Source organism: Haemorhous mexicanus, chromosome 34, assembly GCF_027477595.1.
Source record: "Haemorhous mexicanus isolate bHaeMex1 chromosome 34, bHaeMex1.pri, whole genome shotgun sequence".
Lineage (NCBI taxonomy): Eukaryota > Metazoa > Chordata > Aves > Passeriformes > Fringillidae > Haemorhous > Haemorhous mexicanus.
Genome location: NC_082374.1, coordinates 1720325 through 1743540, shown reverse-complemented (window position 1 = coordinate 1743540; position 23216 = coordinate 1720325). Strand labels below are relative to the sequence as shown.

At 54.5% G+C, this 23216-nt stretch overlaps 1 protein-coding gene across 1 annotated transcript in view; it reads right to left on the bottom strand.

Annotated features, from left to right (window-relative positions):
- The window catches only part of LOC132340886 (calmodulin-regulated spectrin-associated protein 3-like), a 32364-nt gene extending 11987 nt beyond the window's left edge, over positions 1–20377 (bottom strand). Inside the window, 7 exon segments of the mRNA XM_059872053.1 lie at positions 32–170; positions 936–983; positions 3570–3602; positions 5158–5262; positions 5342–5476; positions 7398–7675; positions 19915–20377. Of these exon segments, the coding sequence (XP_059728036.1) occupies positions 32–170; positions 936–983; positions 3570–3602; positions 5158–5262; positions 5342–5476; positions 7398–7675; positions 19915–20062 (886 nt within the window). The 5' untranslated portion in view covers positions 20063–20377.
- Positions 20378–23216: the final 2839 nt, after the last annotated feature.

The window sequence follows — 23216 nt, the reverse complement described above, 5'->3', positions numbered from 1 at the left end:
CCCTAAAATTCCCCCCAAAATCCCTCCTTACCTTCGAGGCGCAGGGATTGGGGGCAGTAGAAGTGGATGGCGGCCGCCAGGACCCCCCCGCTGGCTAAATCCTGCAGACCCCTCACAGGTGGGAATGGGGGGGGCGCCGGAGGAGCTCCTTTGTCCTTCCGGTACCGAATCTTGGCGGGAAAAATTGGGAGAGGGGAGTCAAGAGGGTCCTCAAAACCCCAAAACCTCTTCAAACCCCCCCCCAAAGTGGAAGGGCTCCCCCAAAAATAAAAAAGGGGACCCCAAAACCCCCAAAACCACCCTAAAAGTGGCAGGACCCCCCCCATATTAGTCCCAAATCCCCGCCCAGAGAAAAGGGTCCCCCCCCCCCCAAAGAAGAAATGGAAGAGTCCGCAAAGCCCCTAGGTTGGGGACCCTAAAATTGCCCCAAAATCACCCCAAAAATATTAAAGAAAGGGGCCCAAAATGGGGGAAACACCTCAAAAATTACAAAGAGAGGGGTCCCCAAAATCTCCCCAGTTTGGGGAAGGGTTGGGGACCCCCCAAAATTCCAGACGTGGGGGACCCCAAACCCTCCCAAAATGGAGGAATTCCCTTAAAAAAATATCAGGGTGACCCCAAAAACCACCCAGGAATCCCAAATCTCCCAAAATTCCTCCCAACCCCCAAAAGAGGAACATGCAGGGGAGGGGACCCCAAATTTTTTTTGGGAGGGACCCCAAATTTTTTTGGAGGGAACCCAAATTTTTTTTGGGGGGGGGCACACAATTCTGGGGGGGGGTCCTACCCTTAGATACCATTAAAAATGCCACAAAAATGCCTCAAAATTGGGGTTTTTGGGGTGAAAATTTTTTTTTGGGGGGGGTCCTGGATTTTGGGGAGAGGTTTGGGGGTGCCCCCTCCCCAAATTTGGGATTTTTGGGGGGGGTCCTTACCACCGGAGGTTTATTCCCCGATTCCTTCAAACAGAAAGCGATGGCGTGCTGTGGGAAAAACAGAGTCAGGGGGGGCCCCGAAACTCCCCCAGGGAGCCCAAAAATGAAAACGGGACCCCAAAAAATGGAAAGAGCGCCCCAAAAAATGGGGGGTAGGGAAAATTTGGGAAAAAGTTGGAAATTTGGGGGAAAAAATGGGGAAAATTGGGAAAAAAATGGAGGAGAAATGAGGGAAAATGGGGAAGAAATATTTTTAAAGGGGGGGGGGGGGAATATTTAAAAAGGGAAAAAGGAAAAAAGACGTCAAAAAATGGAAAGAGCACCCCAAAAAATGGGGGGTAAGAAAAATTTGGGAGAAAAAAAGGAAATTTTGGGGAAAAAAATGGGGGAAAAGTGGGAAAAATGGGGAAAAACTGGAGAAAAATGGGAAAAATTAGGAAACAAAAGGGAGAAAAAGCAATTTAAAAAGGAGGAAAAAAGACCTCAAAAAATGGAAAGAGCGCCCCAAAAAATGGAGGGTAAGGAAAATCTGGGGGAAAAAAAGGGAAATTTTGGGGAAAAAATGGGAAATTTTGGGGAAAAATATGGAGGGAAAATGGAGGGAAAATGGGGAAAAAATATTTTAAAATGGGGAAAAAATAGATTTAAAGAGGGGAAAAGGAAAAAAGACCTCAAAAAATGGAAAGAGCACCCCAAAAAATGGGGGGTAAGGAAAAATTGGGGAAAATTGGGGGAAAATGAGGAAAAATTGAGAAAAAAAGGGGAAAAACTGGAGAAAAATATAAAAAATTAGGAAAAAAAAAGATAAAAAATAGATTTAAAGAGGAAATAAAAGAAAAAAGGACCCTAAAATTGGTGAGGGGGCCTCTAAAAATGAGGGGCAGCAAAAATTTAGGGAAAATTGGGAAATTTTGGGGGGAAAAGGGAAAAAATGGGAAAAAAATATTTTTAAAATGGGGAAAAAGAGATTTAAAGGGGGAAAAAAGGAAAGAAGATCCTAAAATTGGTGAAAGGGCCACAAAAAATTGGGAGCACGGAAAGTGTGGGGAAAATTGAGGACAATTGGGGAAAATTGGAATAATATTGGAGAAAATACAAAAATAGGGGAGAAAAAGGGAAAAAAAGGGGGAAAAAAGGATTAAAAAAGGGGAAAAATGAAAAGGGACCCCAACAATTTTTAAAAAGGGGAAAAAATAAGAGAAAAAAGCCCAAAAAAAAGAAAAAAAATCGAACAAAAAAATTCCTCAAAATGGCGCCCAAACGTGAGGCGGTCCCAAGCCCCGCCCACAATTCATGCCCCACCCACTCATTTACATAACGTGTTGCTCATTTGCATGCCCCGCCCCCCTCCATGCAGCTCCATTCGACGCAAGACACAGAAAGGGGGGGGAGGGGAGGGGGGGGAGGGGAGGATGCTGGGGGGTCCCAGGAACCCCCAAATTTTGGGAAATTTTTGGGAATTTTTTCGTGACTTTTTTGAGATTTAAAAAAAAAATTTAAAAATTTCATTTCTTCCCAATTTTGGGCTTTTTCCCCAATTTTTTTTTTAAGATTTTTTTTTCAAAGTTTTTTTTCATATTTTTCCCAAATTTTTCATCTTTCCCCAAATTTTTTTCTATTTTATCCCAATTTTTTTCTATTTTTTCCAATTTTTGGAATATTTTTTCCAATTTTTTTTCTCTTTTTTCTAATTTTTTCCCCATTTATTTCTATTTTTTTTCTGTATTTTTTCCAATATTTTTCCAATTATTTTAAATTTTTTTCCCATTTTTTGGGAATATTTTTCTCAATTTTTTTCTATTTTTTCCAATTTTTTTTCTGATTTATTTTTTCCAATTGTTTTTCTCTCGTTTTCAATTTTTTTTCCGATTATTTTCTTTTTTTTTCTCTATTTTTTTCCAATTGTTTTCCAATTTTTTTTCTTTATTTTTTTCCAATATTTTTCCAATTTTTAAATTTTTTTTTTCCAATTTCTTTGGAATATTTTTCCAATTTTTTTTTCAGAATTTTACCCATTTTATTACAATTTTTTTCTCTATTTTTTCCAATATTTTTCCTTTTTTAAAAATTTTTTTTTCAAATTTCTTTGTAATATTTTTCCATTTTTTTCCAATTTTTTCAATTTTTTTTCCCATTTATTTCCAATTTTTTTCCCAATTTTTTTTCTTTTTTCCCAATTTTTTCCCATTTATTTCCAATTTTTTCCTGTATTTTTTTCCAATATTTTCCCCATTTTTTAAATGCTTTTGAATTATTTTCCAATTTTTTTTTTAATATTTTCCCAATTTTTTTTCCTATTTCCCCCTTTTCTTTTGGAATATTTTCCCCAATTTTTTTCTATTTATTCCAATTTTTTCGGAATTTTTTTGGAATTTTTTTGGAATTTTTTTCCCAATTTTTCTGGAATATTTTTCCAATTTTTTCCCAATTTTTTTCCAATTTTTTCCCCAATTTTCCCCATTTTTAATCCCCTTTTTCCCCTCAGCATCACTCACCCTCCCAATTCCCACCTCAGGCTCCCATCCCTCCCAAACCCTCGGGGTCTTTTCCGTCCCCCGAAGATTTGGGAGGGTCTGGGTGGAAATTTTGGGGTAAAAAAAGGGAATTTTGGGCCAGAGCTGAGCCCCCACTTACGGGCACCAACTTCCAGTACCAGCGGGTGGGACACTGAGAAAAGAGGCGGGGTCAGACAGGGGGAGGGGCCCAGAGAGGGGGAGGGGCCAAGAGAGGGGGAGGGGTCCCCAAGAGGGGGAAGGGTCCCAGAAAAGGGGAGGGGTCCCGAAGAGGAGGAGGGGTCTCAGAGAGGGGGAGGGGTCCTGAGAGGGGAGGAGTCAGCAAAGGGGGGGACCCAGAGGGGGAGGGGCACCAAGAGGGGGAGGGGGCACCAAGAGGGGGAGGGGTCCTGAGAGGGGGAGGGGCCAAGAGAGGGGGAGGGGCCCAGAGAGGGGGAGGGGTCAGCAAAGGGGGAGGGGCCCAGAAAGGGGGAGGGGTCCCAGAGAGGGGGAGGGGTCCCAGAGAGGGGGAGGGGTCTCAGAGAAGGGGAGGGGGTCCCAGAGAAGGGGAGGGGTCTCAGAGAAGGGGAGGGGTCTCAGAGAGGGGGAGGGGTCCCCAAGATGAGGAGGGGTCCCCAAGATGAGGAGGGGTCCCAGAGAGGGGGAGGGGTCCCAGAGAGGGGGAGGGGTCTCAGAGAGGGGGAGGGGTCTCAGAGAGGGGGAGGGGTCTCAGAGAGGGGGAGGGGTCCCAGAGAGGGGGAGGGGTCTCAGAGAGGGGGAGGGGTCTCAGAGAGGGGGAGGGGTCCCCAAGCGGCACCCGGAGAGCCCCCACACCCAGCAGAGAGAGAGAAAAGGAGGAGGGGAAATGGGAATTTTTTGGGGGGGTGAAATGAGATTTTGGGGGGATTTTTCAGCATTTTTCTTGGAATTGTTGAAGGGTTTTTTTGAGGATTTTTGGAGGATTTTTTTGGGATTTTTTCAGCATTTTTCTTGGAATTTTTGAAGGATTTCTTGAGGATTTTTTGGGGATTTTTTGGTGAATTTTTAGGATTTTTTGTGGATTTTTTTAGATACTTGTGAATAATTTTTTTGTCACTTTTTGTGAATTTTTTGCGATTTTTGGGGGGATTTTTTGTGGATTTTTTTTTAATTTTTAAGAAATTTTTTTGCAAATTTTGGGGGATTTTTTTGTGATTTTTTTTTGTGGATTTTTTTGGTGATTTTTTAGGATTTTTTTGGTGATTTTTTTGGATTTTTTGGGGGATTTTTTGGGATTTTTTGGGGATTTTTTTTGAGGATTTTTGGGTATTTTTGTAGGATTTTTTGTAGATTTTTTTTTTTGGATATTGTTAAATAATTTTTTTGTCATTTTTTGTGAATTTTTTGCGATTTTTGGGGGGATTTTTTGTGGATTTTTTTTTTTAATTTTTAAGAAAATTTTTTGCAAATTTTGGGGGATTTTTTTGTGATTTTTTTTGTGGATTTTTTTTTTAATTTTTAAGAATTTTTTTGTGAATTTTGGGGGGATTTTATGTGACTTTTTGCTGGATTTTTTCGTGGAGGATTTTTTGTGATTTTTTGAGTATTTCTTTTACGATTTTTTGGGGAATTTTTGTGAATTTTTGGAGGATTTTTTGCGATTTTTGCTCGATTTTTTGGGGGGATTTTTTGCGATTTTTGGGGTGATTTTTTTTGTGACTTTTGGGGACTTTTTGAAGATTTTTTTTTACCTTGTGGCTGCACCCCGGGGCGGCCGTGGAGCTCTCGGGGACCCCCAAATTCGGGGCCGTCCCCCCCCCCTCCTTCTCGCTGCTCTCCTGCAGCTTCCGGTTCACCTGAAACCCCAAAAATTCCATTTTTTTACCCTTTTTTACCCCAAAAAAACCCCCAAAACCCCCCAAAATTCCAACTCACCGTCTCCAACCAAGCCAAAATTTTGGGTTCCCAGGCTTGGGGTCCCGGGGGGGCTCCCGGGGGGGTCCCCAAATTTCGGGTGGCCTCGGTGACGAAGGCGGCCATGAGGGAATCGATCAGAGCCAGGTGGGCGCCCTGGGGGTGGGGAAATTTGGGGGATTTGGGGGAAAATTTGGGGATTTTTGGGGTCCTGGGGGAAATATTTGGGGATTTTTGGGGTCTTGGGGGAAAAATTTGGGGATTTGAGGGGAAATTTAGTGGTTTTGGGGGGAAATTTGGAGGTTTTGGAGAAAAAATTTGGGGTTTTTTTGGGGGGGGTTTTGAGAGCAAATTTTGGGGAAAATTTTGGGGTTTGGGGAGAAAATTTGGGGGAAAATTTGGAGGAAATTTTGAGGATTTTGGGGGAAAAATTTGGGGATTTGGGGGGAAATTTGGGGTTTTGGGGGGGAAATTTGGTGTTTTTTTGGGGGTTTTGAGGGCAAATTTTAGGGAAAATTTTGGGGAAAATTTTGAGGTTTGGGGAAGAAAAACTTGGGGGAAAGTCTGGGGATTTTGGGAAAAATTTGGGGTTTTGGGAAAAATTTGGGGTCCTAGGGGAGAAAATTTGGGGTTTTAGGGGGGAAATTTGGGGGTTTTTTGGGGGGGTTTTGAGGGAAAATTTTGGGAAAAATTTTGGGGTTTGGGGAGAAAAACTTGGGGGAAAAATTTGGGGATTTTGGGAAAAATTTGGGGTTTTGGGGAGAAAATTTGGGGGTTTTGGGGGGGATTTGGGGGCATTTTGGGGAGATTTTGAGGGATTTTTGGGAGCATTTTGGGGGATTTTGGGGGATTTTGGGAAGATTTGGAGGATTTTAGAGAGATTTGGGGCATTTTGGGGAGATTTTGGGGCATTTTGGGGAGATTTTGGGGCATTTTGGGGCTCCCGGTGCCTCCCCTGCCCTTCCAGGACCCCGCGGGGTGGGCGTGGCCAAGCAGGAGGGGGCGTGGTCCCAGGGAGGGGGTGTGGCCGGTAGAAAAGGGGGCGTGGCCAAGCGGGCGGGGAGGGTTAATGGGATTGGGCTCAGCCAATCAAAGCCAATTAATTAAAGCCAATTAACGCGGCTGAGCCTTAATGAGATTAATGAGGGGGAGGCACCGGCGGCTCCCAGTGCTCCCAGTGACCTCCCAGTAACCCTCCCAGTGACCTCCCAGTAAGCTCCCAGTGCTCCCAGTAACCCTCCCAGTGACATCCCAGTGCTCCCAGTACCCCCCCAAACCCCTCCCAGTTCCCCCCAATACCTTCCCAGTCCCTCCCAGTAACACCAGTACCCCCCCACTCCCTCCCCGTCCCTCCCAGTTTGATCCCAGTTCCTCCCAGTCCCTCCCAAACTCCTCCCAGTAACACCAGTATCCCCCCAAATCCCCCCCAAACCCCTCCCAGTTTGATCCCAGTCCCCCCCACTCCCCTCCCAGTCCCTCCCAGTTTGATCCCAGTCCCCCCCAGTCCATCCCAGTCCCTCCCAATCCCTTCCCACTCCATCCCAGTCCCTCCCAGTGCTCCCAGTACACCCCCAAACCCCTCCCAGTCCCTCCCAGTTTGATCCCACTCCCTCCCAGTCCCTCCCAGTTCTCCCAGTATCCCCCCAAACCCATCCCAGTACCCCCCCAAACCCCTCCCAGTCCATCCCAGCTCCTTCCCAGTCCATCCCAGTCCCTCCTAGTCCCCCCCAGTCCCCCCAAACCCATCCCAGTCCCTCCCAGTACCCCCCCCAACCCCCCCCAAACCCCTCCCAGTCCCTCCCAGTTTGATCCCAGTCCCCCCCAAACCCCTCCCAGTTTGATCCCAGTCCCTCCCAGTCCCTCCCAGTTTGATCCCAGTCCCCCCCAAACCCCTCCCAGTTTGATCCCAGTCCCTCCCAGTCCCTCCCAGTTTGATCCCAGTCCCTCCCACTCCCCCCCACTCCACCCCCAGTCCCCCCCCAGTCCCCCCCAAACCCCTCCCAGTCCCTCCCAGTTCTCCCAGTACCCCCCCAACCCCCCCCAAACCCCTCCCAGTCCCTCCCAGTTCTCCCAGTACCATCCGGATGGGTCTCTGCTGCAGGTCCTGGGCTCGCACCGGGACCCCCTGCAGGGTGGGGGGGATCCCCCTCCCCGCCAGCAGCGCCAGCAGCGCCCCCAAATCCTGGGGAGGGGGCTCGGGGCGGGGCGTGGCCCCGGGGGGCGTGGCCAGGGCGTGGCTCCAGGCCCTGCAGTAGATGTCGGCGGCCAGCAGGAGGCGCTCGACCGGCGGCTTCAGGTGCTCCTGCGCGTACTGGTCGGTGTAGAAAGGGTCCCGCAGCTCCTCGGGGACGTTCCCTGGGGAGGGAAAAAGGGGGGTTGGGGGTTAAAAGTGGGGGATTTGGGGGAAAAATGGGGGATTTCAGTGAAAAAATGGGAGATTTGGGTGGAAAAATGGGTGAAAACTTGGGGAAAAGAGGGTTAAAAAGGGAGGGAAAGGGATAAAAATGGGAGAGAAAGGGTTAAAAATGGGAGGGAACGGGTTAAAATTTGGAAATTTGGGGTTAAAAGTGGGGGATTTGGGGGAAAAATGGGGGATTTCAGTGAAAAAATGGGGAAAAATGGGGGGTTTGGGGGCAAAAATGGGTTAAAAGTAGGTGAAAAATGGGTTAAAAATGGGAGAGAAAGGGTTAAAAATGGGAGGGAAAGGGTTAAAATGGGAGGGAAAGGGTTAAAATTGGGAAATTTGGGGGAAATTTGGGTGAAAAATGGGGGGTTGGGGTAAAAAAATGGAAAATTTGGGTGAAAATGGGTCAAATATAAGTTTTAAATGGGTTAAAAATGGGTTAAAATGGGAGAGAAAGGGTTAATTGGGGGAAGAATGGGTTGAAAGGGGAGAGAAAGGGTAAAAATGGGAGGGAAAGGGTTAAAATGGAAGAGAAAGGGTTAAAAATGGTAAATTTGGGGGAAAATTTGGGAAATTTGGGTGAAAAATGGGGACTTTGGGTAAAAAAAATGGAAAATTTGGGTGAAAATGGGTTAAAAATGGGTTAAAAATGGGTTAAAATGGGTTAAAATGGGTTAAAAATGGAAATGAACGGGTTAAATAGGAGAGAAAGGGTTAAATTGGGGAATTTGGGTGAAAAATGGGGGATTTGGGTTAAAAAAGGGGCTGTGGGACACTGGGGACACAGGGTGGGGGGAGAAAGGGTCCTGCAGCTCCTCGGGGACGTTCCCTGGGGGGGAAAAAGGGGGGTTGGGGGTTAAAAGTGGGGGATTTGGGGAAAAAATGGGAGATTTCAGTGAAAAAATGGGGAAAAATGGGGGGTTTCGGGGCAAAAATGGGTTAAAAGTAAGTGAAAAATGGGTTAAAAATGGGAGAGAAAGGGTTAAAATGGGAGAGAAAGGGTTAAAATGGGAGGGAACGGGTTAAAATTTGGAAATTTGGGGTTAAAAGTGGGGGATTTGGGGGGAAAATGGGGGATTTCAGTGAAAAAATGGGGAAAAAATGGGGGGTTTGGGGGCAAAAATGGGTTAAAAGTAAGTGAAAAATGGGTTAAAAATGGGAGAGAAAGGGTTAAAATGGGAGAGAAAGGGTTAAAATGGGAGGGAAAGGGTTAAAAATGGGAAATTTGGGGGAAATTTGGGTGAAAAATGGGGGGTTTGGGTAAAAAAATGGAAAATTTGGGTGAAAATGGGTTAAAAAGAAGTTTTAAATGGGTTAAAAATGGGTTAAAATGGGAGAGAAAGGGTTAATTGGGGGAAGAATGGGTTGAAAGGGGAGAGAAAGGGTAAAAATGAGAGGGAAAGGGTTAAAAATGGAAGAGAAAGGGTTAAAAATGGTAAATTTGGGGGAAAAATATGGAAATTTGGGTGAAAAATGGGGAAATTTAGGGAAAAAATGGAAAATTTGGGTGAAAATGGGTTAAAAATGGGTCAAAATGGAAATGAACGGGTTAAATGGAAGAGAAGGGGTTAAATTGGGGAATTTGGGTGAAAAATGGGGGATTTGGGTAAAAAAATGGAAAATTCGGGGGAAAAAATGGGTTAAAAATAAGTTAAAAATGGGTTAAAATGGGTTAAAAATGGAAATGAACGGGTTAAATAGGAGAGAAAGGGTTAAATTGGGGAATTTGGGTGAAAAACGGGGGATTTGGGTTAAAAAAGGGCCTGTGGGACACTGGGGACACAGGGAGGGGGTAGGAAGGGTCCCGCAGCTCCTCGGGGACGTTCCCTGGGGGGGAAAAAGGGGGGTTGGGGGTTAAAAGTGGGGGATTTGGGGAAAAAATGGGTCAAAATGGGAGATTTCAGTGAAAAAATGGGAGATTTGGGTGGAAAAATGGGTTAAAAATGGGAGGGAAAGGGTTAAAAAGGGGTCTGTGGGACACAGGGTGGGTGTAGAAAGGGTCCCGCAGCTCCTCGGGGACGTTCCCTGGGGGGAAAAAGGGGGTTGGGGGTTAAAAGTGGGGGATTTGGGGAAAAAAATGGGGGAAAATGGGAGATTTCAGTGAAAAAATGGGAAATTTGGGTGGAAAAATGGGTGAAAACTTGGGGAAAAGAGGGTTAAAAAGGGAGGGAAAGGGTTAAAAATGGGAGAGAAAGGGTTAAAAATGGGAGAGAAAGGGTTAAAATTGGGAAATTTGGGGGAAATTTGGGTGAAAAATGGGGGATTTGGGGAAAAAAATGGAAAATTTAGGGGAAAAAATGGGAAAGAAAGGGTTAAAATTGGGTTTATTGGGGTCAAAGGTCACTGACCCACCATGGACAGATGGACACTGACCCACCATGGACAGATGGACACTGACCCACCATGGACACACGGACACTGACCCACCATGGACAGATGGACACTGACCCACCATGGACAGATGGACACTGACCCACCATGGACAGATGGACACTGACCCATCATGGACACACGGACACTGACCCACCATGGACAGATGGACACTGACCCACCATGGACAGATGGACACTGACCCACCATGGACACACGGACACTGACCCACCATGGACACACGGACACTGACCCATCATGGACAGATGGACACTGACCCACCATGGACACACGGACACTGACCCACCATGGACAGATGGACACTGACCCACCATGGACACACGGACACTGACCCATCATGGACACACGGACACTGACCCACCATGGACAGATGGACACTGACCCACCATGGACAGATGGACACTGACCCACCATGGACAGATGGACACTGACCCACCATGGACACACGGACACTGACCCATCATGGACACACGGACACTGACCCATCATGGACAGATGGACACTGACCCACCATGGACACACGGACACTGACCCACCATGGACAGATGGACACTGACCCACATTGGACAGATGGACACTGACCCACCATGGACACACGGACACTGACCCACCATGGACACACGGACACTGACCCATCATGGACACACGGACACTGACCCATCATGGACAGATGGACACTGACCCACCATGGACAGATGGACACTGACCCACCATGGACACACGGACACTGACCCACCATGGACAGATGGACACTGACCCACCATGGACAGATGGACACTGACCCACCATGGACACACGGACACTGACCCACCATGGACACACGGACACTGACCCATCATGGACAGATGGACACTGACCCACCATGGACACACGGACACTGACCCACCATGGACAGATGGACACTGACCCACCATGGACAGATGGACACTGACCCACCATGGACACACGGACACTGACCCACCATGGACAGATGGACACTGACCCACCATGGACACACGGACACTGACCCACCATGGACAGAGGGACACTGACCCACCATGGACAGATGGACACTGACCCACCATGGACAGATGGACACTGACCCACCATGGACACACGGACACTGACCCACCATGGACAGATGGACACTGACCCACCATGGACAGATGGACACTGACCCACCATGGACAGATGGACACTGACCCACCATGGACACACGGACACTGACCCACCATGGACACACGGACACTGACCCATCATGGACACACGGACACTGACCCATCATGGACAGATGGACACTGACCCACCATGGACAGATGGACACTGACCCACCATGGACACACGGACACTGACCCACCATGGACAGATGGACACTGACCCATCATGGACAGATGGACACTGACCCACCATGGACACACGGACACTGACACACCATGGACACACGGACACTGACCCACCATGGACAGATGGACACTGACCCACCATGGACACACGGACACTGACCCACCATGGACAGATGGACACTGACCCATCATGGACAGATGGACACTGACCCATCATGGACAGATGGACACTGACCCACCATGGACAGATGGACACTGACCCACCATGGACAGATGGACACTGACCCACCATGGACACACGGACACTGACCCATCATGGACACACGGACACTGACCCACCATGGACAGATGGACACTGACCCACCATGGACACACGGACACTGACACACCATGGACACACGGACACTGACCCACCATGGACAGATGGACACTGACCCACCATGGACAGACGGACACTGACCCACCATGGACACACGGACACTGACCCACCATGGACACACGGACACTGACCCACCATGGACAGATGGACACTGACCCACCATGGACAGATGGACACTGACCCACCATGGACACACGGACACTGACCCACCATGGACACACGGACACTGACCCACCATGGACACATGGACACTGACCCACCATGGACACACGGACACTGACCCAGCATGGACACACGGACACTGACCCGCCATGGACACACGGACACTGACCCACCATGGACACACGGACACTGACCCACCATGGACAGATGGACACTGACCCACCATGGACAGATGGACACTGACCCACCATGGACACACGGACACTGACCCACCATGGACAGATGGACACTGACCCACCATGGACAGATGGACACTGACCCATCATGGACACACGGACACTGACCCACCATGGACAGATGGACACTGACCCACCATGGACAGATGGACACTGACCCACCATGGACACACGGACACTGACCCACCATGGACACACGGACACTGACCCATCATGGACAGATGGACACTGACCCACCATGGACACACGGACACTGACCCACCATGGACAGATGGACACTGACCCACCATGGACAGATGGACACTGACCCACCATGGACAGAAGGACACTGACCCACCATGGACACACGGACACTGACCCATCATGGACACACGGACACTGACCCATCATGGACAGATGGACACTGACCCACCATGGACACACGGACACTGACCCACCATGGACAGATGGACACTGACCCACCATGGACAGATGGACACTGACCCACCATGGACACACGGACACTGACCCACCATGGACACACGGACACTGACCCACCATGGACACACGGACACTGACCCATCATGGACACACGGACACTGACCCATCATGGACAGATGGACACTGACCCACCATGGACAGATGGACACTGACCCACCATGGACACACGGACACTGACCCACCATGGACAGATGGACACTGACCCACCATGGACAGATGGACACTGACCCACCATGGACACACGGACACTGACCCACCATGGACACACGGACACTGACCCATCATGGACAGATGGACACTGACCCACCATGGACACACGGACACTGACCCACCATGGACAGATGGACACTGACCCACCATGGACAGATGGACACTGACCCACCATGGACAGATGGACACTGACCCACCATGGACACACGGACACTGACCCACCATGGACACACGGACACTGACCCACCATGGACAGATGGACACTGACCCACCATGGACACACGGACACTGACCCACCATGGACAGATGGACACTGACCCACCATGGACAGATGGACACTGACCCACCATGGACACACGGACACTGACCCACCATGGACACACGGACACTGACCCGCCATGGACACACGGACACTGACCCGCCATGGACAGATGGACACTGACCCACCATGGACACACGGACACTGACCCACCATGGACACACGGACACCGACCCATCATGGACAGATGGACACTGACCCATCATGGACAGATGGACACTGACCCATCATGGACACACGGACACTGACCCATCATGGACAGATGGACACTGACCCATCATGGACAGATGGACACTGACCCATCATGGACACACGGACACCGACCCATCATGGACAGATGGACACTGACCCACCATGGACAGATGGACACTGACCCACCATGGACAGATGGACACTGACCCACCATGGACACACGGACACTGACCCACCATGGACAGACGGACACTGACCCACCATGGACAGATGGACACTGACCCACCATGGACACACGGACACTGACCCACCATGGACAGATGGACACTGACCCACCATGGACACACGGACACTGACCCACCATGGACACACGGACACTGACCCACCATGGACAGATGGACACTGACCCATCATGGACAGATGGACACTGACCCACCATGGACAGATGGACACTGACCCATCATGGACACACGGACACTGACCCACCATGGACAGATGGACACTGACCCATCATGGACACACGGACACTGACCCACCATGGACAGATGGACACTGACCCACCATGGACACACGGACACTGACCCATCATGGACACACGGACACTGACCCATCATGGACACACGGACACTGACCCACCATGGACAGATGGACACTGACCCACCATGGACACACGGACACTGACCCACCATGGACACACGGACACTGACCCACCATGGACAGATGGACACTGACCCGCCATGGACACACGGACACTGACCCACCATGGACAGATGGACACTGACCCACCATGGACACACGGACACTGACCCACCATGGACACACGGACACTGACCCACCATGGACAGATGGACACTGACCCACCATGGACAGATGGACACTGACCCACCATGGACAGATGGACACTGACCCACCATGGACACACGGACACTGACCCACCATGGACACACGGACACTGACCCACCATGGACAGATGGACACTGACCCATCATGGACAGATGGACACTGACCCACCATGGACAGATGGACACTGACCCACCATGGACAGACGGACACTGACCCACCATGGACAGATGGACACTGACCCACCATGGACAGATGGACACTGACCCACCATGGACACACGGACACTGACCCACCATGGACACACGGACACTGACCCGCCATGGACACACGGACACTGACCCACCGTGGACACACGGACACTGACCCATCATGGACACACGGACACTGACCCACCATAGACACATGGACACTGACCCACCATGGACACACGGACACTGACCCACCATGGACAGATGGACACTGACCCACCATGGACACACGGACACTGACCCTCCATGGACCCCAAAATTGTCCCTGGAGACCCCAAAATTTGGCATGGAGACCCCAACCATGACCATGGAGACCCCAACCATGACCCTGGAGACCCCAAAATCGACCTTGGAGACCCCTAGAATGATCATGGAGACCCCAAACCAACCATGGAGACCCCAAAATTCATCATGGAGACCCTAAAATTGGTCAAGACCCCAAAATCAACCCTGGAGACGCCAAAATTGGTCATCAAGAACCCAAAATTCACCCTTGAGACCCCAAAATGACCCTGGAGATCCCAAAATTGGTCATGGAGACCCCAAAATGACCTTGGAGACCCCAAACCAACCCCGGAGACCCCAAAATTGACCATGGAGACCCCTTAATTGATCATGGAGACCCCAAAATGACCACAGAGACCCCAAAATGACCACAGGGACCCCAAAATTCATCATGGAATCCCCAAAATTGGTGGTGGAGACCCCAAAATTCATCATGGAGACCCCAAAATTGGTCAAGACCCCAAAATTGGTCATGGAGCCCCCAAAGTCGCACCTGGAGACCCCAAAATGGCCACGGAGACCCCAAAATTCATCACGGAATCCCCGAAATTGGTGGTGGAAACCCCAAAATTGGTTATGGAGACCCCAAAATTGGTCAAGACCCCCAAAGTTGCACCTGGAGACCCCAAAATTGGTCATGGAGACCCCAAAGTTGCACCTGGAGACCCCAAAATGGCCACGGAGACCCCAAAATTAATCACGGAATCCCTGAAATTGGTGGTGGAAACCCCAAAATTGGTCATGGAGACCCCAAAATTGGTCAAGACCCCAAAATTGACCCTGGAGACCCCAAAATGACCACAGGAACCCCAAAATTCATCATGGAATCCCCAAAATTGGTGGTGGAGACCCCAAAATTTGTCATGGAGACCCCAAAATCGACCTTGGAGACCCCAAAATTGCCCCTGGGGACCCCAAAATCGGCCCCCCTGAGCCCCCCCCCAGAATGCCCCGCGGGTGGGGGAGGGGCACATTCCAGGGGTGGGGGAGGGGCAGGGCCACGCCCCCCCCACAGGTGAGCGGGGGAGGGGCCACGCCCTCACCTGCCCCCACCCCCACCTGCGTGGGAAAGGGCCACGCCCAGAGGGGGACACCTGGGGACACCTGGGATAGTCACGTGATCTGTGGCACCCACGGGACCCTCACCTATCCTACGGCACCCATGGGACCCTCACCTGTCCCACGGCACCCACGGGACCCTCACCTGTCCCATGGGACCCTCACCTCTCCTATGGGACCCTCACCTGTCCTACGGGACCCTCACCTGTCCTACGGCACCCATGGGACCCTCACCTGTCCTACGGGACCCTCACCTGTCCCGTGGCGCCCATGGGACCCTCACCTGACCCTCACCTGTACTGTGGGACCCTCACCTGCCCCTTGGCACCCATGGGACCCTCACCTGTCCCACGGCAGCCATGGGACCCTCACCTGTCCTGTGGCACCCATGGGACCCTCACCTGTCCTGTGAGACCCTCACCTGTCCTACCACACCCATGGGACCCTCACCTGTCCCACAGCACCCATGGGACCCTCACCTGTCCTGTGGTGCCCACGGGACCCTCACCTGTCCCATGGCACCCATGGCACCCTCACCTGTCCTGTGGCACCCATGGGACCCTCACCTGTCCCACGGCACCCATGGCACCCTCACCTGTCCTGTGGCACCCATGGGACCCTCACCTGTCCTGTGGGACCCTCACCTGTCCCACGGCACCCATAGGACCCTCACCTGTTCTGTGGCACCCATGGGATCCTCACCTGCCCCTCACCTGTCCCACGGCACCCATGGCACCCTCACCTGTCCCACGGCACCCTCACCTGTCCCTCACCTGTCCTACGGGACCCTCACCTGTCCCACAGCACCCATGGGACCCTCACCTGTCCTGTGGCGCCCATGGGACCCTCACCTGTCCTACGGGACCCTCACCTGTCCCACAGCACCCATGGGACTCTCACCTGTCCCATGGGACCCTCACCTGTCCTATGGCGCCCATGGGACCCTCACCTATCCTACGGGACCCTCACCTGTCCTGTGGCACCCATGGGACCCTCACCTGTCCTGTGGGACCCTCACCTGTCCCACGGCACCCATAGGACCCTCACCTGACCCTCACCTGTCCTGTGGGACCCTCACCTGTCCCACGGCACCCATGGGATCCTCACCTGACCCTCACCTGTCCTACAGGACCCTCACCTGTCCCACGGCACCCATAGGACCCTCACCTGACCCTCACCTGTCCTACAGGACCCTCACCTGTTCTGTGGCACCCATGGGATCCTCACCTGTCCCTCACCTGTCCCACGGCAGCCATGGGACCCTCACCTGTCCTGTGGCACCCATGGGACCCTCACCTGTCCCATGGGACCCTCACCTGTCCTGTGGCACCCTCACCTGTCCTGTGGCGCCCATGGGACCCTCACCTGTCCTACGGGACCCTCACCTGTCCCACGGCACCCATGGGACCCTCACCTGTCCTGTGGCGCCCATGGGACTCTCACCTGTGCTGTGGCACCCTCACCTGTCCCACGGCACCCATGGGACCCTCACCTTTCCTGTGGCACCCATGGGACCCTCACCTGTCCCGTGACACCCATGGGACCCTCACCTATCCCACAGCACCCATGGGACCCTCACCTGTCCTGTGGCACCCATGGGACCCTCACCTGTCCTACGGGACCCGCACCTGTCCCACAGCACCCATGGGACCTTCACCTGTCCTGTGGCGCCCATGGGACTCTCACCTTTCCTACGGGACCCTCACCTGTTCCACGGCACCCATAGGACCCTCACCTGACCCGTGGCACCCGTGCGACCCTCACCTGTCCCTCACCTGTCCCACAGCACCCATGGGACCCTCATCTGTCCTACGGGACCCTCACCTGTCCCACAGCACCCATGGGACCCTCACCTGTCCTACGGGACCCTCACCTGTCCCACGGCACCCATGGGACCCTCACCTGTTCTACGGGACCCTCACCCGTCCTGTGGCACCCATGGGACCCTCACCTGTCCCTCACCTGTCCTACAGGACCCTCACCTGTCCCACGGCACCCATGGGACCCTCACCTGTCCCACGGCACCCATGGGACCCTCACCTGTCCCAGCCCCCCCCAGGTGTGATTGGCTCCCTCCCCTCCCCTCCCCCACCTGGCCCCGCCCCTGCCCCTCCCCCCGGCCAAAGGGCGTTTGGGGGGGGCGGGGAGGGGACTTTGACCCCTGGGAGAGACCAAAATTCACCTGGGGGGGTCCAAAATTCACCTGGGAGGGACCAAAATCACATGGAAGGGGGGGGGGATCCTAAATCACCTGGGAGGGACCAAAATTCACCTGGGGTGGGGAACACCTGGAGGGGGGGGGGGGTCCCAAAAATACCTGGGGGAGTCCAAAATCACCTGGGTGGGTCCCAAAAATTCCTGGGGGAGTCCAAAATCACCTGGGGGGGTCCCAAAAATACCTGGGGGAGTCCAAAATCACCTGGGTGGGTCCCAAAAATACCTGGGGGAGTCCAAAATCACCTGGGTGGGTCCCAAAAATACCTGGGGGAGTCCAAAATCACCTGGGGGGGTCCCAAAAATACCTGGGGGAGTCCAAAATCACCTGGGGGGGTCCAAAAATCATCTGGGGGTCCCCAAAAATCTGGGGGAGTCCGGGATGGGGGGGGTTCCTAAATCACCTGTGGGGGGGGGGGGTCCTAAAATTCACCTGTGGGGATGGGTCCCCAAAACACCTGGGGGGTTGGGGGAGGGTCCTAAATCACCTGGGGGGATCCAAAATACACCTGGGGGGGGGTCCTAAAAATACCTGGGGGGGGGGTCGGGGAGGTCCTAAATCACCTGGAGGGGTCCAAAATACACCTGGTGGGGGTTCTAAAAATACCTGGGGGGGTCGGGGGGGGGGGTCCTAAATCACCTGGAGGGGTCCAAAATACACCTGGGAGGGACCAAAAATCACCTGGGGGGAACACCTGGAGGGGGGTCCCAAAATTCACCTGGGGGGGTCCCCAAAACACCCGGGGGGGTTCCTCTTTTTTTGGGGGGGGGGCGACCCCTCCCTCAAGCACCGCAGGGGGCGGGGCGTAAAGAAGGGGGGGGTCCCCGCCCTGTGACGTCACAATGCGACGTCACAGCCCCCTCCCCCCCCCCCTCCGACTGCAACAAAAGCGCTCGGGGGGGGTTGGGGGTTCCCCCCCCCTCCCCCCTCCCCGGTACCGGGAGAACGGGATCCCCCCCAAATCCTGACCGGGGACCCCTCCCCAAATTAAAGCTGGCCCCGCCCCCCCCCGGCTTTAACCGCAGCCCATCGGGACCGGGACCTCCCCCACGGTACCGGGACCACCCCCCAGGTACCACCGGGACCCCTCCCCGGTACAGAGCATCGCCCACCCCCCCTTTAACCGCATCTCTCCGGTACCGGGACCCCTCCCCAGTACCAGCATCCCCCGTTCGCTACCGAGACCCCCTCCGGTGACACCGGGACCCCTCCCCAATCCCGGATTCGGTACCGAGACCCCCTCCGGTAACACCGGGACCCCTCCCCAGTACCGGCATCCCCGTTCGGTATCGAGACCCCCTCCGGTACCACCGGGACCCCTCCTCAGTACTGGATTCGGTACCGAGACCCCCTCGGGTACCACCGAGACCCCTCCCCAGTGCCGGAACTCCCATTCGGTACCGGAACCCCCTCCGGTACCACCAGGACCACTCCCCAGTATGGGAACCCCGCCTCGGTACCAGACCCCCCCTATTCGGTACCGGGACCCCTCCCCAGTCCCGCACTCGGTACCACCCGTCCCCCATTCGAGGGGCTCCGGTACCGAGACCCCCTCCGGTACCACCGGGACCACTCCTCAGTTCCGAGACCCCTCCCCAGTCCTGGACTCGGTACCAGACCCCCCCATTCGGCACCGAGACCCCCTCGGGTACCACCGAGACCCCCTCCGGTACCACCGAGACCCCCTCCGGTACCACCGAGACCCCTCCGGTACCACCGAGACCCCCTCCGGTACCACCAGGACCCCTCCCCGTGCCCATAACCGCAGCCCCCCCCCCCACCATCCCCCTCCCCGCCACCCCCTCCCCCCCCGGCGCTGTCGCCGTCCCCGGTCCCCGCCCGCTCCTACCGGCGCCGCCGTAGCCGGTGGCGATGGCCCAGGCCAGGCTGGCGGCGCTGCGAGCCCGGGCCCCGTCGTACTGGTCCAGCGGGCGGATCTCGGGCACCAGGAACCCCCGGCGCATGGCGGCGGCGGCGGCCGGAGGGGCCGCCACCATCCCGGGGCCACCGCCGGGGCCACCGGGGCCACCGCGGCCACCGGCGCCCGCCTCGGGTGCGCTCGGAGCGGCTTCGGCAACGCCTCGGCTCCGCTTCGGGGGGACTCGGAGAGGTTTCGGGTGGGCTCGGGAAAGCTTCGGGTGGGTTCGGCTGCTTCGGGTGGGCTCGGAGAGGCTCGGGAAGGCTTCGGGTGGGTTCGGCTGCTTCGGGTGGGCTCGGGAAGGCTTCGGGTGGGTTCGGCCTCTTCGGGTGGGTTCGGCCGCCTCGGGTGGGCTCGGTTGCGTTCGGAAAGGCTTCGGGTGGCTTCGGGTGGGTTCCGGTGGGGGGGTTCGGGTGGGTTCGAGGGGGTTCGGGCGGTTCCGGGCGGGTTCGGGCGGGCGCGGCGCGAGCGCCAGGTGCGGGGAGGGAGGGGGAGCGGAGGGGGGGGTGGGGGAAGGGGCGGGGCGCACCTGCGATCACGTGATCGGGGAGCGGGGATGGATGCCACGCCCCCTTTGTCCGGCGCGCGCGGGGAAAGGGGGCGGGGCTGGGAGGGGGATACTGGGAGCACTGGGAATGTCCCCGGGTCCCCCTGTCCAGTGTCCTCCTGTCCGTGTCCGGTGTCCTCCCGTGTCCCTCTGTCCGTGTCCGGTGTCCCCCCATGTCCCCCTCGTGTCCCCGCGTGTCCCTCTGTCCGTGTCCGGTGTCCCCCCATGTCCCCCTCGTGTCCCCATGTCCATTTCAGTGTCCCTTTGTCCCTGTCGGTGTCCCCTGTCCGTGTCCCCATGTCCATGTCCTCGTGTCTGTGCTGGTGTCCCCATGTCCTTTTCACTGTCCCCACGTCCGTGTCCGTGTCCTCCTGTCCCCATGTCAGTGTCCTCCTGTCCGTGTCCATGTCCAGTGTCACCCCTGTCCTTCTGTCCGTGTCCCCATGTTCATTTCATTGTCCCCATGTCCGTGTCCCCGTGTCTGTGTCAGTGTCCCCGTGTCCCCATGTCCATTTCATTGTCCCCATGTCCATTCCATTGTTCCCATGTCCGTGTCAGTGTCCCTGTGTCTGTGCCAGTGTCCTCCTGTCCGTGTCAGTGTCCCCCCATCCCCCCGTCTCTGTCTGGTGTCCCCACCATGTCCCCATGTCCAGTGTCCCCCTGTCCCCATGTCTGTGCCAGTGTCCCCCTGTCTGTGTCCGTGTCACCCTGTCCGTGTCCGGTGTCCCCCCCATGTCCCCATGCCTGTGTCTGTGTCCCCCTGTCCGTGTCCGTGTCCGCATGTCCGTGTCCCCATGTCCATGTCTGGTGTCCCTGCCATGTCCCCATGTCCGTGTCCCCATGTCCCCATGTCTGTGTCCCCGTGTCCCCCTGTCCGTGTCCGTGTCCCCATGTCCGTGTCCCCATGTCCATGTCTGCTGTCCCTGCCATGTCTCCATGTCTGTGTCCCCATGTCCATTCCATTGTCCCCATGTCGGTGTCACTGTCCCTGTGTCTGTGCCAGTGTCCCCATGTCCCTGTGTCCAGTGTTCCTGTCAGTGTCCCCATGTCCCTGTGTCTATTGTCCCCCCTTGTCCCCATGTCCCCGTGTCCGGTGTCCCCAAGTCCCTGTCGATGTCCCCATGTCTGGTGTCCCCATGTCCCTGTCGATGTCCCCGTGTCCGGTGTCCCCGTATCTCTGTCGGTGTCTCCGTGTCCGGTGTCCCCATGTCCCTGTCGATGTCCCCGTGTCCGGTGTCCCCGTATCTCTGTCGGTGTCCCCATGTCCGGTGTCCCTGTGTCCCTGTGGATGTCCCCGTGTTCGATGTCCCCATGTCCGTGTCCTCGTCTCCATGTCCCTGTCAGTGTCCCCGTGTCCCCATGTCCCTGTCAATGTCCCCATATCCCCGTGAGTGTCCCCGTGTCCAGTGTCCGGTGTCCCCATGTCCCTGTCAATGTCCCCATGTCCCTGCGAGTGTCCCCATGTCCAGTGTCCGGTGTCCCCATGTCCCTGTCAATGTCCCCATATCCCCGTGAGTGTCCCCATGTCCCTGTCAATGTCCCCATGTCCCTGTGAGTGTCCCCGTGTCCAGTGTCCGGTGTCCCCATGTCCCTGTCGATGTCCCCATGTCCCTGTGAGTGTCCCCGTGTCCAGTGTCCGGTGTCCCCATGTCCCTGTCAATGTCCCCATATCCCCGTGAGTGTCCCCATGTCCCTGTCAATGTCCCCATGTCCCTGTGAGTGTCCCCGTGTCCAGTGTCCGGTGTCCCCATGTCCCTGTCAATGTCCCCATGTCCCTGTGAGTGTCCCCGTGTCCAGTGTCCGGTGTCCCCATGTCCCTGTCAATGTCCCCATGTCCCTGTGAGTGTCCCCGTGTCCAGTGTCCGGTGTCCCCATGTCCCTGTCAATGTCCCCATATCCCCGTGAGTGTCCCCGTGTCCAGTGTCCGGTGTCCCCATGTCCCTGTCAATGTCCCCATATCCCTGTGAGTGTCCCCGTGTCCAGTGTCCGGTGTCCCCATGTCCCTGTCGATGTCCCCATGTCCCTGTGAGTGTCCCCGTGTCCAGTGTCCGGTGTCCCTATGTCCCCATGTCCCTGTGAGTGTCCCCGTGTCCAGTGTCCGGTGTCCCCATGTCCCTGTCAATGTCCCCATATCCCTGTGAGTGTCCCCGTGTCCAGTGTCCGGTGTCCCCATGTCCCTGTCAATGTCCCCATATCCCCGTGAGTGTCCCCGTGTCCAGTGTCCGGTGTCCCCATGTCCCTGTCAATGTCCCCATATCCCTGTGAGTGTCCCCGTGTCCAGTGTCCGGTGTCCCCATGTCCCTGTCAATGTCCCCATGTCCCTGTCAGTGTCCCCGTGTCCCCATGTCCCTGTCAATGTCCCCATATCCCTGTGAGTGTCCCCGTGTCCGGTGTCCGGTGTCCCCATGTCCCTGTCAATGTCCCCATGTCCCTGTCAGTGTCCCCGTGTCCCCATGTCCCTGTCAATGTCCCCATATCCCTGTGAGTGCCCCCGTGTCCAGTGTCCGGTGTCCCCATGTCCCTGTGAGTGTCCCCGTGTCCAGTGTCCAGTGTCCCCATGTCCCTGTCAATGTCCCCATGTCCCCGTGAGTGTCCCCGTGTCCAGTGTCCGGTGTCCCCATGTCCCTGTCAATGTCCCCATGTCCCTGTGAGTGTCCCCGTGTCCAGTGTCTGGTGTCCCCATGTC